The sequence below is a fragment of the Protobothrops mucrosquamatus genome, unplaced genomic scaffold (genome assembly GCF_001527695.2).
Source record: "Protobothrops mucrosquamatus isolate PMUCROS unplaced genomic scaffold, P.Mucros_1.0 scaffold2412, whole genome shotgun sequence".
In the NCBI taxonomy this organism is placed as follows: domain Eukaryota; kingdom Metazoa; phylum Chordata; class Lepidosauria; order Squamata; family Viperidae; genus Protobothrops; species Protobothrops mucrosquamatus.
Window position 1 is genome coordinate 10,013 of NW_015388484.1, and position 15,645 is coordinate 25,657.

General features: G+C 48.4%; 1 protein-coding gene across 1 annotated transcript in view; it reads right to left on the reverse strand.

Moving 5' to 3' along the window:
* Nucleotides 1-15,645, reverse strand: part of NCOR2 (nuclear receptor corepressor 2) — a gene marked incomplete at its 3' end in the record, with an annotated part of 161,543 nt that overhangs the window by 8,754 nt on the left and 137,144 nt on the right. The window contains exons 32-39 of the mRNA XM_029285880.1: nt 14,477-14,722; nt 12,093-12,245; nt 9,608-9,742; nt 9,357-9,513; nt 5,971-6,542; nt 3,595-3,718; nt 3,373-3,544; nt 1,345-1,544 (exon numbers count right to left, since the gene is read on the reverse strand). Coding sequence (XP_029141713.1) covers nt 1,345-1,544; nt 3,373-3,544; nt 3,595-3,718; nt 5,971-6,542; nt 9,357-9,513; nt 9,608-9,742; nt 12,093-12,245; nt 14,477-14,722 — 1,759 coding nt within the window. The remainder of the gene's footprint in view (nt 1-1,344; nt 1,545-3,372; nt 3,545-3,594; nt 3,719-5,970; nt 6,543-9,356; nt 9,514-9,607; nt 9,743-12,092; nt 12,246-14,476; nt 14,723-15,645) is intronic.

The window sequence follows — 15,645 nt, forward strand, 5'->3', positions numbered from 1 at the left end:
AGAGCCTTAATTTGGCCAATTTCCGGAATTTTTGGCTTGTGCCTGCAGCATGCCACCTCTCGGGGTTCCAAACCCCATCCTCAAGGTGGGCCCTGGTGATCTTAATGGGCCAGGCCTGCGCGAGGGGTGAATCGCGCAGGGCCAATAGGACTGTCCTTGGGTATATTAAAATGTCCACAGTCAAAGGAGGAGGGAAGGGCGGGAGGGCAAAGATGTCCAGTTTCGGCCACACCCACGAGTCTAGTCTCTGGGATAGTTCTTAGGTCTTAGGTCTTAGGTCTTAGGTCCTCCCGAACCTCCAAGGGCCGCTGGGAAGGCCATCGGGGCCGCCGGGACCGCCAAAAGGGCCACCCGAAGGCCACCGAGGCTAGGGTGGTTTGCCCAGGGGCCCATTGGGAGGGCCATCGGGGCCACTGGTCCAGATTCTTAAAGGCCACCGTGGTTACCCGAAGGCCCCCAGGCCCGGGAGGGCCGCAGAAAGGCCGTCATGGCCGTCGGAGATGTCTTCGCGGCCAGGGGAAACCACCGGCCGCCAGAAAACCGCCGGAACAGTGGAACAGTGGAACAGCTTGCCTCCAGTGGAACAGCTTGCCTCCAGAAATCATGGGTGCTCCATCACTGGAGGTTTTTAAGAAGAGACTGGACAGTCACTTGTCTGAGATGGTAAAGGTCAGGGGTAGGCCACCTTGGCTCTTTTATGACTGGTGGACTTCAACTCCCAGAATTCCTGAGCCAGCCATGCTGAGGGGAAAGGGAGAGGTTTCCAAGCTGAGCCATGCTGGCTCAGGAATTCTGGGAGTTGAAGTCCACGAGTCATAAAAGAGCCAAGGTTGCCTACCCCTGGTATAGGGTCTCCTGCTTGAGCAGGGGGCTGGACTAGAAGACCTCCAAGATCCCTTCCAGCTCAATTCTAATTCTATTTATTTCCATTTCCATTTCCATTTCCATTTCCATTTCCAATTCTATTCTATTCTATTCTATTCTACTCTACTCTACTCTACTCTATTGTATTCTACTCTACTCTACTTTATTCTATTCTACTCTATTCTACTCTACTTTATTCTATTCTATTCTATTCTACTTTATTCTATTCTATTCTACTCTATTCTACTCTACTTTATTCTATTCTATTCTATTCTATTCTACTCTACTCTACTCTACTCTACTCTACTCTACTCTACTCTACTCTACTCTACTCTACTCTACTCTATTCTATTCTACTCTACTTTATTCTATTCTATTCTCTCCACCAACCTGGATTTGGGCACCCCTTTCTGTTCCTATAGCCCATCTTCCACCTTCAGGGACCTCTTTCATGATGGGAAGGAAAGAAGATGGCCTCACCTTTGGTCTGCTTCACTTTCGGGGGAGATTCTAGAAGATGAAACATGTTCCATTGGTTGGTGCTGGAGGTAAGATTCAGGAGGAGCTCGGCGGAGATCCAGCACAGGAGCAGCAGCCCCCGAGTAGGAGTAGACGGGAGGCTGGATATGGGGATTGAGTTGCTGGGGATGATGGCGCGTGTAGTCTTGAGTGATGACTTCCTGTAAGAAAACAAGGGATATCCTTCTGTTTTTTCTTTGCGGTCATTTCTCAAAAGAGTTCACTATCGCTAACACCAACACCACCAGTTCGACTGGAGCAACACAAGAATCATTGGCCACGCTACCACCTGCCACGCACGTCCAAGCCTGGCACCCCACAAGCAATTCTGAAGAGAAGGACGAGGGGGGACATGATAGCAATCTTCCAATATCTCGAGAGCGCCTGGATCCAGGTCCCTTCCCTGAAGACATAGCCAAGTGGGTGTCTGAAGAGGGTCCGAACGGTCCCCCCACCCCCACAGTGTGGTTGTCCCAAAGGCGCTTTTTCAAGAGGCAGCTGGACTTAATGGGCTTTTCCTTGAAGACATTTCACTTCTCCTCCAGAAAGCTTCTTCAGTTCTAACTGAAAGGTGGGGAATTCAGGATTCTTCAGTTAGAACTGAAGAAGCCTCTTGGGTGAGAAGCAGAACGTCTTCAAGGAAAAAACCAAATTCAGTGGCCTCGTGAAAAAAGCACCTTTGGGACAACAAGGACCTGGATGACTGAGAATCTCCACAGACCCCCCAGTGTGGGATTTGTGGTCCTGACAAACAGCAGCTCTGCAGGTTTGCAGACTCGCTCCCAGCCCCAGTTGAACATGGGGTGCTTGTCTTCCATGCATCACATCGCAACTATATAAAAAAGATGCTGAGACTCTAGAAAGAGTACAGAGAAGAGCAACAAAGATGATTGGGGGACTGGAGGCTCAAACATATACGGAACGGTTGCTGGAATTGGGCATGTCTAGTCTAATGAAGAGAAGGACGAGGGGGGACATGATAGCAGTCTTCCAATATCTCAGGGGCTGCCCCCAAAGAGGAGGCAGTCAAGCTATTCTCCAAAGCGCCTGAAGGCCGGACAAGAAGCAACAGATGGAAACTAACCAAGAAGAGAATCAACCTAGAACTAAGGAGGAACTTCCTGACAGTCAGAACAATTAACCAGTGGAACAACCTGCCTCCAGAAGTTGTGAATGCTTCAACACTGGAAGTTTTTAAGAAGAGACTGGACAACCATTTGTCTGAAATGGTATAGGGTTACCTGCAGGGGGTTGGACTAGAATAGGGGTAGGCAACCTTGGCTCTTTTATGACTCGTGGACTTCAACTCCCAGAATTTCTGAGCCAGCATGACTCAGCTTGGAAACCTCTCCCTTTCCCCTCAGCATGGCTGGCTCAGGAATTCTGGGAGTTGAAGTCCACAAGTCATAAAAGAGCCAAGGTTGCCTACCCCTGGACTAGAAGATCTCCAAGGTCCCTTCCAACTTTATTATGATGATTATGATTATGATTATCAACAGATACATTGACCCACAACCAGCCTACGAACCCCTCAGAATCCAAATAAACTACACAGCCAACCAGAGACTGCACCGACCCTCAATCAATTCACGCAAGCCCCCTCCCCCAGAAGTTCACCTTCCAAGGAGCCTGACATGATGTAACCCCCCCCCCCATCACAAGACCCATCACCAACCTCTCACTGACGACTCACCCCTGACCCATCACAAGACCCTCACTCGATACACCCTTATAAACAGAATACCGACACGGGCATCCCCTAAACTCCGCTGAAGATGTTACCCAGCCTGGTAATGAAACGTTCGGAAACCAACCCAGAACCTTGGAGAATGAAGCTCCACCCTCAGAGACCACCATCTCTTTGAGGGACCCTATAGGTTGTCCCTGTCTTGCAACCATCCATTTACCAACTGAAGTCACAACATCGCTGGAAAAGATGACTTACAACCGGGTTTTACAATTCACGACCGTCGCCGCATCCCCACTTACGTTGATGTGCTGGGCCAGGGTGACGACCCGCTGATGTCCTTTGGCGTTCGGGGGTCCCTGTAACGACTGACCCGGGGACTGGCGACCCTCACTGATCTGGTGGAGCTGTTGCATGTGTGAGATCTCCGCTCCACAAGGTTTGAGGGAACCTAGGTGAGAAGAGCGGAATGAAGGTGGAATGAAACACGCCATAGCCAAGCGGGGAAGGGTCCCTGTTATGGATGGCGGAGACCCTGACCTTTCTCCTTATCTTGAGTCAGCTTCATCCCTTTCTCGTGGAGGACAGAGGGAGAGCTCACGGGGCTTATGGTTTCAATGCCGTCAGGACTGTAGTTCCCACGGAAAACTGAGGAACACAAAAGAGATTCTTAAAACGTTGGTGGCAGCCTCTCCTTCTCAGCAGTGTGACGACAGCTGGTAGGGCAGGGGTAGGGAACCTTGGCTCTTTCATGAATGGTGGACTTCAACTCCCAGAATTCCTGAGTCAGCATGGCTGGTTCAGGAATTCTGGGTATTGAAGTCCACCAGTCATAAAAGAGCCAAGGTTCCCTACCCTCAAAGGCCATTTTTGACACCTGGCATTCTGGGATCTCATTGCTTGGATCTCTATGTTAGAGAAGATGACTTGAGAACATTCAAGAGGTCCTTCACATCCAACCTCCGTCCTGATCCATGGGCCCTGGATTTGGGGGGGGGGACACTGTTGAGAAGCACACAGTGGGCTTCCACTGTGGTCTTTTGGAATACACTGAGGTGTCAAATGGTGCAGTCGCCCATCTTTAAGTTGTCCAAAATAAAGCTACAACAATATAATTAGAACAGCTTTTGTTTTGGACAAGCAACTCATTGGCCGAGCCATGTTGATGGCACCTGCGCGTCGCTGAGTTTGGAGATTCCCTCCAAGGGTTACTTCCATTCAAGCTACAACAAAACCCATGGTTCTAGTTCTAGAACAACCTTCCCCAACCTGGTTCGCGATCTTGGGAGCTATAGTCTCAACCAATCCGGGAAACCATAGATTGGGGAATGAACCGAGGGACAATTTAGTAAGCTGATTCTCTCTCCCCAACATCATCTGGGTCAACATCAGATACACTCCCCATGTTGCAAATCTGTCTACAGGTAGTCCTCAGCTTACAATCATTTGCTTAGTGACCGTTCAAAGTTACAACGCCACTGAAAAAAGTGACTTAATGACGGTTGTTCACACGACCATTGCAGCATCCCCAGGGTCACGTGATCAAGATTCAGCACTTGGCTTCTTGTAAATTGGACATATTTTTGACTAACATTTTAGTTTTTTCTTTATTAATTTTCAACCTTGCGACATCTCCATAATTTTCCAGCACTTGTAATAATCTTGTTCCAGATTCTAAGAGGTCTTCCAGAATGAAAACTAAATCGTCTGCATAAGCCTGTAATATAAATGTCTCTTTTCTGATTTCTAATCCTTTAATCAGCCTTATCTTTTCGAATTATTCTTGGAAGTACTTCTAAAGAAAGAATAAATAATAAAGGAGATAGTGGATAACCTTGTCTCGTGCCTTTTTGTATTTGAACGCTTAAATAAATTGTTATTTTTGCTTCTTGCTTAGAATAGATTGCTTTAAACATGTTTATAATTTTTTCTCCGAATTCCATCTGTTTAAGTTGAATCGACATATTCAATAAAATTTGTTAAAAAAAATAAATAAAAAAAAAAGATTCAGCGCTTGGCATCCGGCATGTATTCATGACAATTTCAGCATCCCGGGGTCACGTGATCACCCTTGGCCACCTTCCCAACTGGCTTCCGACAAAGCAGAGCCAGTGGGAAAATCCAGATTCATTTAACGTCCGTGTGGCTCATTTAACAACCGTAGCAAAGGTGATCATAAAATCGAGCACCACTCACTTCACAATTGCCTTGCTTAGCAGTGGAAATTCTGCTCCCAATTGCGGTCGTTAAGTCGAGGACTACCTGTATCTCGGCCGACTTTAGCAAATTTACACAATTCATGGACAAAGCACAACATCAATTATCCTGGAAGCAAGCACGGTGCTGAAATTCGTGACCTCGCTCGTTCCGGTACTTCATACATTTTGTCCACGGAGGCAGATAGACGGGTGTCCAAACAATGAAAACGACAATCGCAACCATGCATCAGAAGCCCCCTCTTGGCATGTCTGGCCAAGTGGGGGGGGCTTTGATGATGCGCTGTCATCTTCCCAAAGTTTTGACCCCCGTCTCTTTGGAGAGACCCCCGCTTCCAAATCTGGCCTGCCCTGCCACACACAACGACATGCTCAGGAGGAAATGAAAGGCTGAGGGGGGAAAAAAATTATGAAACAGGTAGGCTGAAAAATGGAAAACAAAACAGAAAAAAAAAAGAGGAAGAAGCATGAGCACAGGAGGGGTGCAAAATGGGGGGGCTTTTATGCAGATAACGCTGGGAACGCAAACGGGACGTCACCACAAATGTGAACATTAAAACGCTTTTTAAAAATATATATATATATGATTGCGGAAAGGGAAGGGTCTTTGGTAATGTCTCCGGGTGCAAGTTGGAAGGCCACCCAACGCCGAGAGCCGCCCCAACGCCCCCTCCAATGTCTTACCATCGCCATTGGCGCCGTTACTTAATGAACTTCTGTCGGGCATCCCCTTATCGCAAGAAATTTGGCGCGTGATAATGACATCAATGAAGCTGGCCGCTGTCATGGTGGTCTTACCGAGTACTCGCAGCTCCTGCTCCTGCACTGAAAAGGGTTTACTCTTTTCTCTACTCGGCGGCTCGGGGGCCGAAACGGCGTGCAGTGACGGGTCCAAGGGGTTATGATGCGAAGGCTGGATTTTCCCCTGTCCTCTGCTAAACGGGTGGATCGCCCCTGGCCCAGCAGAGGACAAAGTCTTGGGCTCCGTAGCTTTTACGGGCGAAGGTGTCTGTTCTAGGCCTGGCCCCGCGGACAACTTTGAGACGAAGAGGTGGTTGGCCTCGGGCTGAGACCGTTCGCTTTTGATGTCCTGGGTCCTGGAGGACGAGACCTCCTTCTGCACGTGGGCCGAGTCCACCACCGAGGCGTAGCTGTCCACGCCGCTTAGGGAGCTGCGCAACGCCGATGCCGGACAGAAGCCGGAGGAGCAGGCTGGGGACGTGGTGGCAGTGGATGAAGAGGAAGAACAGGAGGATCTGCGAAGCAGAAAGACCATGTTAAGAGATCTCCTGGGGGAGAAGAATGGAATACCCCCCCATATTTTGCAAAGGGGTGTCAATCAGAATGTAGTTATGGGGTTATTCAAGTCCTGGATTTGTGCAAGGACACACTGAGAAGTTGTGGGTGCTCCAACACTGGAGATTGTTACGAAGAGAGTAGACATCCATTTGTCTGGAATGGTGTAGGGCAGTGATGGCGAACCTTTTAGAGACCGAGTGCCCAAACTGCAACCCCAAACCCACTTATGTATCATCGGGTGCTGGGTGGGCATGGCCCATTGGCTGGGCGTGGCTGCGGTGGTAACGGCAGACTGGGTGGGACTAAAAAGTTCACTCAATCAATTCTAACTTTGCGAGATCTTTTTTTCCCCGCAAGAAGTTGAAATTGATTGACTGATTGAACTTTTTTTTTTGCACACGGCGGCGGACGCCTAAAGCGAAAAGGTTTTATAAAACCCAGCTGAAGGCCTAGGACTGGGGCGATGGCGCGCGTGCCCACAGAGAGGGCTCTGAGTGCCGCCTCTGGCACCCATGCCATAGATTCGCCACCACGGGTGTAGGGTTTCCTGCTTGAACAGGGGGGTTGGACTAGATTGCCTCCAAACTTGCAAGTACAAGATGGAAACTGAACTACAGACAGGCTGTACTTTCTCCACTTGCACAGATGGAGAATCTGAGGCCAGGCAGTTTTTTTGGGCTGGATTATAATTTGGGGTCTGCGATTGAAAAACATCTAGGGGAGAAGGAGCAAAAATGGGCTTAGTTTCCAACAGATTCCCCTCCCTATACTAACATCCAGAATTTGCATGTTAAGCACCCTAGGATTTTGCCTATAAGCCATGTTCCATCCATGTTCCTGCAATCTTTGCAGGAAAAGAAAGCTATAAAAGAACCATCAGTCAATTGCAAACGGCAGCTTGACCTGGAACAGCTGACAACCTACAAACAATGGTGGCGAACCTATGGCACGGATGCCAGAGGCGGCACTCAGAGCCCTCTCTGTGGGCACGCGCGCCGTCGCCCCAGTCCTAGGCCTTCAGCTGGGTTTTATAAAACCTTTTTGCTTTAGGCCTCCACCACCATGTGCAAAAAAAAAAAAAAAGGTTCAATCAGTCAATTTCAATGTCTCGCGGGAAAAAAAAGATCTCGCAAAGTTAGAATTGATTGATTGAACTTTTTAGTCCCACCCAGTCTGCCATTACCACCGCAGACACGCCCACCCAATTTGCCATGCCCACCCAACTGGCAACACTCAGCCAATGGGACATGCCCACCCAGCACTCGACGATGCAAAAGTGGGTTTTGGGTTGCAGTTTGGGCACTCAGTTTCTAAAAGGTTCGCCATCACTGACCTACAACGATCACATTGAACCTCATCAAACAACATCTGCCTATCCCAGGTCCTTGGGAAGGACTGACTAGGTCAAGGAGTTGAAGTCCACGAGTCATAAAAGAGCCAAGGTTGCCTACCCCTGGACTAGGTGGATAAAATTGCCAAATCCAGTCTGAACATGCGGCTGAGTGTAGATGACCAGGCTGAGCCCGAGAGAGGGGTCAAACGTGTCATCTGGCTTGAGTCCCTGCGCACCCACGAGAGATCTAAAGTCCCGCCCACCTTGAATTCCGTTGACTCTTCTCTACCACCAATTTGCTTTGACCCTTAGTAGCTCAGATTCTTGTAGAGAGCCTAAGCTTGCAATCATTACACAGACAGTCCTCAACCTCCAATAGTTCATTTAGTGACTGTTCAGAGTTACAACAGCACTGAAAAAAGCGACTTATGACCGTTTTTCACACTTACAACCGTTGCAGCATCCCAACGGTCACGTGATCAAAATTCAGACGCTTGGCAACCGACTCATATTTATCATGGCTGCTGTGTCCTGGGGTGACGTGATCTGCTTTTGTGACCTTTATGATAATGTCAGAATCCAATTATATTTCAATTTCTATCTACCTACTCTAATGAAAAACCAATTCTTATTCTATTCTGGATTCTGCCATACTACGAAAAGGGAGGAGGGTAAGCATGGAGGGGTTTATGACTCTCACTTCCTTCATTAACTACAAAGTGACCGTTTGTGGATTCTCATTGAGAGGACTAACCATAACAATGTGGCCATCGCCTTTCATCTCACTCCTCTTTGCCGGCAGTGAGGAAAAGGGGGTGGGAAATACAACACCTGGGATCTGGGAAAAGAGGATCAGTGATCGTGCCAACGGAACAGACTGATGGATTGAATCGCCCAGAAGAACTGTGGGGTGGGGGCTGCTTGGAAACACTTTAAAACATTGAATGGTGGGAGAGGATTCCCCAGATCCTGTCTAGCATGCCTGCAATCAGCTTCTCTTAATAAAGATCCCTGTTGGAAGAGACATTCCAAGAGTCCTGTCTTCTTAAGATGTAAAATTGAGGTGGGTCCTTACAGATAAGCAACGTCAATGGGGAAGCCAGATTCACTTAACAACTGTGTTACTAACTTAACAACTGCAGTGATTCACTTAACAACTGTGGCCCAAAAGGTCATAAAATGGGGCAAAGTTCACTTAACAAATATCTCACTTAGCAACAGAAAGTTTGGGGTCAACTGTGGTCGTTATGTCGAGGGCTACCTGTATACATTTGAACTGCCTGGATTTCCCAATTTCCCGCGCTTGATCCTGATGGTGTGACAAACCAAGAAATGATAATAATAGACAAGCAACCAACCCAGAATTTGCGCCGTGCATTTTGTACCGTAGATGTACGTCGAGAATAACGCACTTCCGCTTTTCTGGAATTTGACCTACCGCAAGACGGAGGAAGTGAGGCCTTCTGGGGAGATGATCTTCATGTTGGTGTTGTGTAACACACTGGGCCGCTGCTGAATGTTCTCCTGTGCGCGAGGGGAAACCGGGGAGTGTTTGTGAGAGTGTGCGGATGTACGGCCGCTGCTGTGCTCGGTGCCTGTCGTAAAAGATGGAACGGAGGCAAAATGAGACGGTGCGGAGGCCCCTCCTCCTTCCCGTCCGAGGTGGTGGACCTCTGCTCATGAACTCACCTGGCCTCCAGATGGGCGCGTGCTCCACCGTGGCTGTGCTGGTCACAACCGATTTCTTGCGTTCCTTTTCACGGTCCCGTTCTTGCTCCCGTTCGGAAACCGGGGGTCCCGTCTTGGGTAAATGTGCAGGGGTACCTGTGAAGCACAGGCTGGTTTTTTTCCCCACTGTGGATAAGGCGCTCTAGAGCTGCTTTGCTATTTCATCCACCATCGTTGTCCAGCAAAAAAAGCATTCAGCTTGAAAAATCTCTGTTAAAAGCCCAGAATTGTAAGGTCCTTGGTGCCCTCCCAGCTTAAAGAGCACTAATAATGTAACTCAGTTGGGTCATGAAATGTTTGCAAGAAAACCATGCAGTTCAGGGAACACCAAGGACCCCACAGTTGTCGTCGTCGTCGTCCTCCTCCTCCTCCCTCCCTCTCTCTCTCTCTCTCTCCCTCCCTCCCCCTCTCCCTTCCTCCAGAAACCCATTCCCTTCTAGCACTGATAATATAACTCAGTTGGGTCATGAAACGTCTGCAAGAAAAGCATACAGTTCAGGGAACACCAAGGACCCCACAGTCCTCCTCCTCCTCCTCCTCCTCTCTCTCTCTCTCTCTCTCTCTCTCTCTCTCTCTCTCTCTCTCTCTCTCCCCTCTCCCTCTCACTTCCTCCAGAAACCCATTCCCTTCTAGCACTGATAATATAACTCAGTTGGGTCATGAAACGTCTGCAAGAAAACCTTACAGTTCAGGGAACACCAAGGACCCCACAGTTGTTGTTGTTGTTGTCGTCGTCCTCCTCCTCCTCCTTCTTCCTCTCTCTCTCTCTCTCCCTCTCTCTCTCTCTCCCTCCCCTTCTCCCTCTCCCTCCTCCAGAAATCCGTTCCCTTCTAGCACTGATAATAGAACTCAGTTGGGTCATGAAACGTCTGCAAGAAAACTATAAAGTCCTTTTCCTTATCCTCCTCCTTCCTCTCCACAAACACCACTCCCTTCATGTACTGGTGATGTTCCTTGGTTGGGTCTACAAAAAAACCACCAAGCTCAGAGAGCACTAAGGACTCCACCGTTCAACCCTGAGTTACAAATATTCTCTTCTATTAAAACCCAGAATGCAGAATATTGGTAGGGAACCTGAAGTCTTCAGATCTAAATGAAATTCTGGTCATCCACTTCATCCTCCTTTCTCTGCTTTGCCTTGTTCTTTTTTTAGTAGCCTATTTCTTCTTTGCGTTCTCCTTTCTTCTTTCCCTTCCCTAAACTTTATTTTCAAAATATTGCCACACACGTGTTCCTAATACGCTCGTCCAGGATTAAGGGGTTCTTGAACATGGGCAGTCAGACTCAATCAGAGTCTTGAACATGGGCAGTCAGACTTAACTCTGGGCTAACCTAAAGCCGTGGCTTGTGGTGTTCTTTTTTTCATTTGGGTGATACCAAGAAGCCACAAGGTGGTTCTGAACCTCTCAGGGTGATAAAACTGGCTCCAGCAGCCCACAAACCCATACTTCTCAGTTGATTTGGACCTGCCTGGTCCCTCTTCTACCGTTCTTCTCCAAGAAATCATCACCTACTTCCTTCAGCCGGTCTAGAACAGGGCTTTTCAACCAGTGGTACAGGTACCACCTGTAGTACATTGGCATCTGGCAGGTGGTACGCGACCATCCTAGAAAAGTGATAGCGGGGGAGGGGAATGAGCTGAACCGGTGGCAGCACCGCACAAGCCTGAGCGAGAGACGGCTGGAGCTGCAGGGCTGTCAGGGCTCAGCGGAAGCGCCAGGATCAGCGCCAGGCTCCAGCTGGAAAGCAGCACTGATCCTGGCGCTTCTGCTGAGCCCAGAAGAAGCGTCAATCAGCTGGAATGTTGCAGCCTCTCCAGGGTCTTGTGATTTACATTCAGATGCTTGGCAACTGATTCATATTTATGACGGTCACAGTGTCCCAGGGTCATGTGAAGTGACCAAAACCTGCTGCAACCACCCAGCAGACGGGGGGGATAAAAACCAAACACCCCCACCCCACCCCTGCTGCCAATCCTCAACAGAAATGCTCACAACAATGAAAACCTCGGACAGGAGGAAGAGCGCCGCCGGGCGGGCGGGCAGGCAGGTGTCTTGCTCGGCTGTGGCTTGGGGGACACTTTTTTCAGTGCCATTGTAACTTCAAACAGTCACTAAGCGAACTGTTGTAAGTCGAGGACTACCTGTACTTCATCACTTTTTTCCTTTTTGGTCAAGTTTTTGACACCCTGCTAGGCGACTGGTGGTACTCGGATGTTGCCATATCCTAAAAGTGGTACAATGGGTGAAAAGGTTGAAAATCCCTGGACTAGGACACAGCCTTCTTCCTTCCAGCTTGTCTTCTCTTGTTCTCGTTTACCTCCACTCTCCCTCTCTGGACTCTTTTACCTGTACACAAGGTGGATCTCCTTGCCAGGCAGTTCCCAAAGAAGGATATTTTGGAAGCATCTCACATACTTCAGGTTCTAGGTTCCCTCCTGACTCACCTGGAGACAGGGGTGAGCTACTGTGTCGGCCGCTAAAAGGCTGGGCAGCGCTGTGCATGTAGGTGATCCGGTCCATGGAGGCTGCAGAGGCGCCCGGGGTGGGGGGCACAAGCACAGGGAGGTGTGGTACTTGAGACAGGTCAATTATCCCTGCTGGGAAAAGGAGAAATTGGTTAGGAACGGAAGGGAGGAGCCCAACTGGGCAGTGTCCTCCTTAAGGCCATGGGGCTTAAGTTTGTCAGGCTGGTCTGCTCTGAATTCTCTGAGTTTTTGCTTCCGTTGGGTGTGTGTGTGTGTGTTTCTTCTCTTTAAGAGTCAACTCATGCCAAGGGGCTCACTTCAAGAAGAATCTTGTGGCCAAACCAACCAACAGCTTTGCTGAGAATGAACAACTGGCAAAGAAAGACAGAATGGGACCACTTGCCGCAAAACAATTCAACAAATACAAAACTTAAAATTAATTTTGACAGAACAGTGGCCAGTGATATTAAAATAAAGTCAACCAATTGAAAAAAATGATGACTGTTTAGATTTGGATGCTTTTAATAATTAATGGAGTGTTTTAAATTAGTAGGACGACCTTTTTGTACGACAACAAAGACGTGATAAGGCATGGTAAGCAATTGGAGAACATTTGAATTTTGTTTGATGAATTTGAATGAATTAAGGTTTAATATTATCTCGTTATTTTAAAGAGATGGATTGATTCTGGGATTACATATGTATAGGGCTGATTAATATTTTACTGTTATTAAGGATATCTATTGTGTAGTGGAAGAAGAAATAAATGAGATTGGTGATAAAATGAGGGATGTGAGAGATTAAGAATTAGAATTGATAATTTGTTGTTTTAAACTTAAACTATGGTAATTGTAAACTGATAAAAGTTATAAAGCAGGTTTAGTAGTAATAGAAATTTAAAACAGAAATGGAATATTTAAACGTATCATGTTAATTGAGGGAAATAGAGAGGGGATAGCGAAATGTATTGAGCTGAGTTGTCTATATATGTCTTTACTTTTGAATGTTTGACCACCCAACCACCACGGTGGGTCCTGAGTACTTTTTCTTAAGAATTTAAAAAAACCAATAAAATGTGTTAAAAAATAATAATAAAGTCAACCAGAAATACAAGAGTTAGATTAATTTTGACAAAAGCGTGGTCACCAATAATGAAAGTAAATGAATGATTAATACAACATTGAGGTGTCCCGAAGCGAGTTGGCTGCGGTGAATTGTCCCAGACCCAAGAAAGGTGTTGCTTTTAAAGATGGCTTAAGAATGTAGGGCAAGGAACCATCAAGCCAACATTGTCCTCTACAGGAGCGTCCCCCAAACTTCCTGGCTTTGTGGACCAGCGGAGGGGGGGGCAGAGGGGATGGCTCCACAGTAAGCAGCGAGTATGTGTGCATGCAGCTCCATTTGCGTGAGCAGCGGGCATGCACGTACGCCGCTTGCACAAATGGATCTGCCAGATGCACGCTCGCTCGCCACTCATTCAAGTGGAGCTGCGTGCAGCACTTGCCCACCACTTCCGTGGCCCGGTTCTGAACGGGCCACAGCACGGGGGTTGAGGACCCCTGCTCTACAACCAGTAGAGACTCTGCTTGATGTCTGTTCCCATAACAGCAAAACCCGGAGCAAACACAATTGATGGAAGTCATTCTTCTAAATCAAGGGTGTCAAACTCAATTTCATTGAGGGCCGCATCAGCATTGCGGTTGTCCTCGGGGGTGGTGGCCAGGGGGGGTGCGGCCTACTGGGTGGGCGTGGGTGGAGTGGGTGTGGCCTACTGGGTGGGCATGGCCAGCTCTAAATCATTTGCGTCAAGGGTGCCTGTGGGGGCCTGGGCAGGAGTGGGACAGATCTGAGGGTCTCTGGCAGAAAGGGGTGGGACCAGGGCAGAGCCCATCAAGCCAGATATGTGAAGTAGGCGAGAGCCATTTGCTGGCCACTTCCAGGCGATGGTCCATTTCTTCATTCCTCACAAAGGGTGACACCTCCCCAGCATGCACCCAGGGGGCAGAGCCGACGCGGCAGGGGCTGGTTCCTCGCTGTTTCCAGATGGCCTTGTGGAGCTAAGACTGAATGGTTTCAGCATAGATGGCCACCACAAAATTGTACACTGGCTCCCGGCCAGTCGGCCTGAGCCAGGGCCAAGGCAGCGGGGGCCGTTCCCTCACTGTTTCCAGGATAGCTTCGCGGGCCACATGAAACCACGTCGCGGGCCGCATCCGGCCCCCGGGCCTTGTGTTTGACATGTCTGTTCTAAATCATTGTGTCTTGTCTCAGACCCGTCACGATCCACCGTCTCATGGGTGTTTGTGCAAACAAGTCTCCAACATGGCTTCCCCTCCCACCTGGGCACCCCACGGATTCCAGACCTGCTGCATAGTTGAGAGCCATGGAAGGCTCTCGTGGAGACAAGCCACGGAGGAGATCGACTCTCTGCGCCATGGTAGTAGCAGTGGCAGCGTTGTGGTGCATCTGTTGGGAGGTGATGTAGTCGTTGATGATGGTCTGTCTGTTCTCCATGGCGGCAGTGTCCGGGTAGCCACGGATGAGGTAGGGCGGGTAGAGATGGGGGTACGTAGGACCAGGAGCAAGGTGCCTCGGCAAGTAATAGGCAGCTGTTGAATCAAGCAGAGATGAAGAAGGGATAGAGATTAACAGAGGGATAGAATCAAGATCACATGAAGGGTTAATACCACTTTACAAGGCCTTGCTAAGGCCACACTTGGAGTACTGCATCCAGTTTTGGTCACCAGGATGTAAAGAAGATGCTGAGACTCCAGAAAGAGTACAGAGAAGAGCAACAAAGATGATTAAGCGACTGGAGGCTAAAACATATAAAGAACGGTTGCTGGAATTGGGTATGTCTAGTTTAATGAAGAGAAGGACGAGGGGGGACATGATAGCAGTGTTCCAATATCTCAGGGGCTGCCCCAAAGAAGAAGGAGTCAAGCTATTCTCCAAAGCGCCTGAAGGCAGGACAAGAAGCAACGGATGGAAACTAATCAAGGAGAGAAGCAACCTTAGATCTAAGGAGAAATTTCCTGACAGTTAGAACATCAGTGGAACAACCTGCCTCCAGAAGTTGTGAATGCTCCAACACTGGAGGTTTTTAAGAAGAGACTGGACAGCCATTTGTCTGAAATGGTATAGGGTTTCCTGCCTGAGCAGGGGGTTGGACTAGATGACCTCCAAGGTCCCTTCCAACTTTATTATTATTATTTATTATAAGAGAAGGTCCACTTCTACATATTCCAGATCTAGTTTTAGAACATTTACATTTGCCAGATCTCAACTCGTTTCTTCTACATCTTTCCATAAAGCTCCACTTAAGGTCTTCCAAATCCTTTCCCCACTCTTTCCCAGAGCCAATGTCTAGATCTAAGTGCAACTATACCATGTTGGGAGGAGAACCCACTGTCCAGATTGCTGCTAAGCTCTTCATGCACCTCCAAGCTACCTTTTTGATCAAGTCCCATACAAAGATCTGTATTCTTAAAAAAACAGTCCAGTCTGCACCGGGACTAATCTACACAATGTC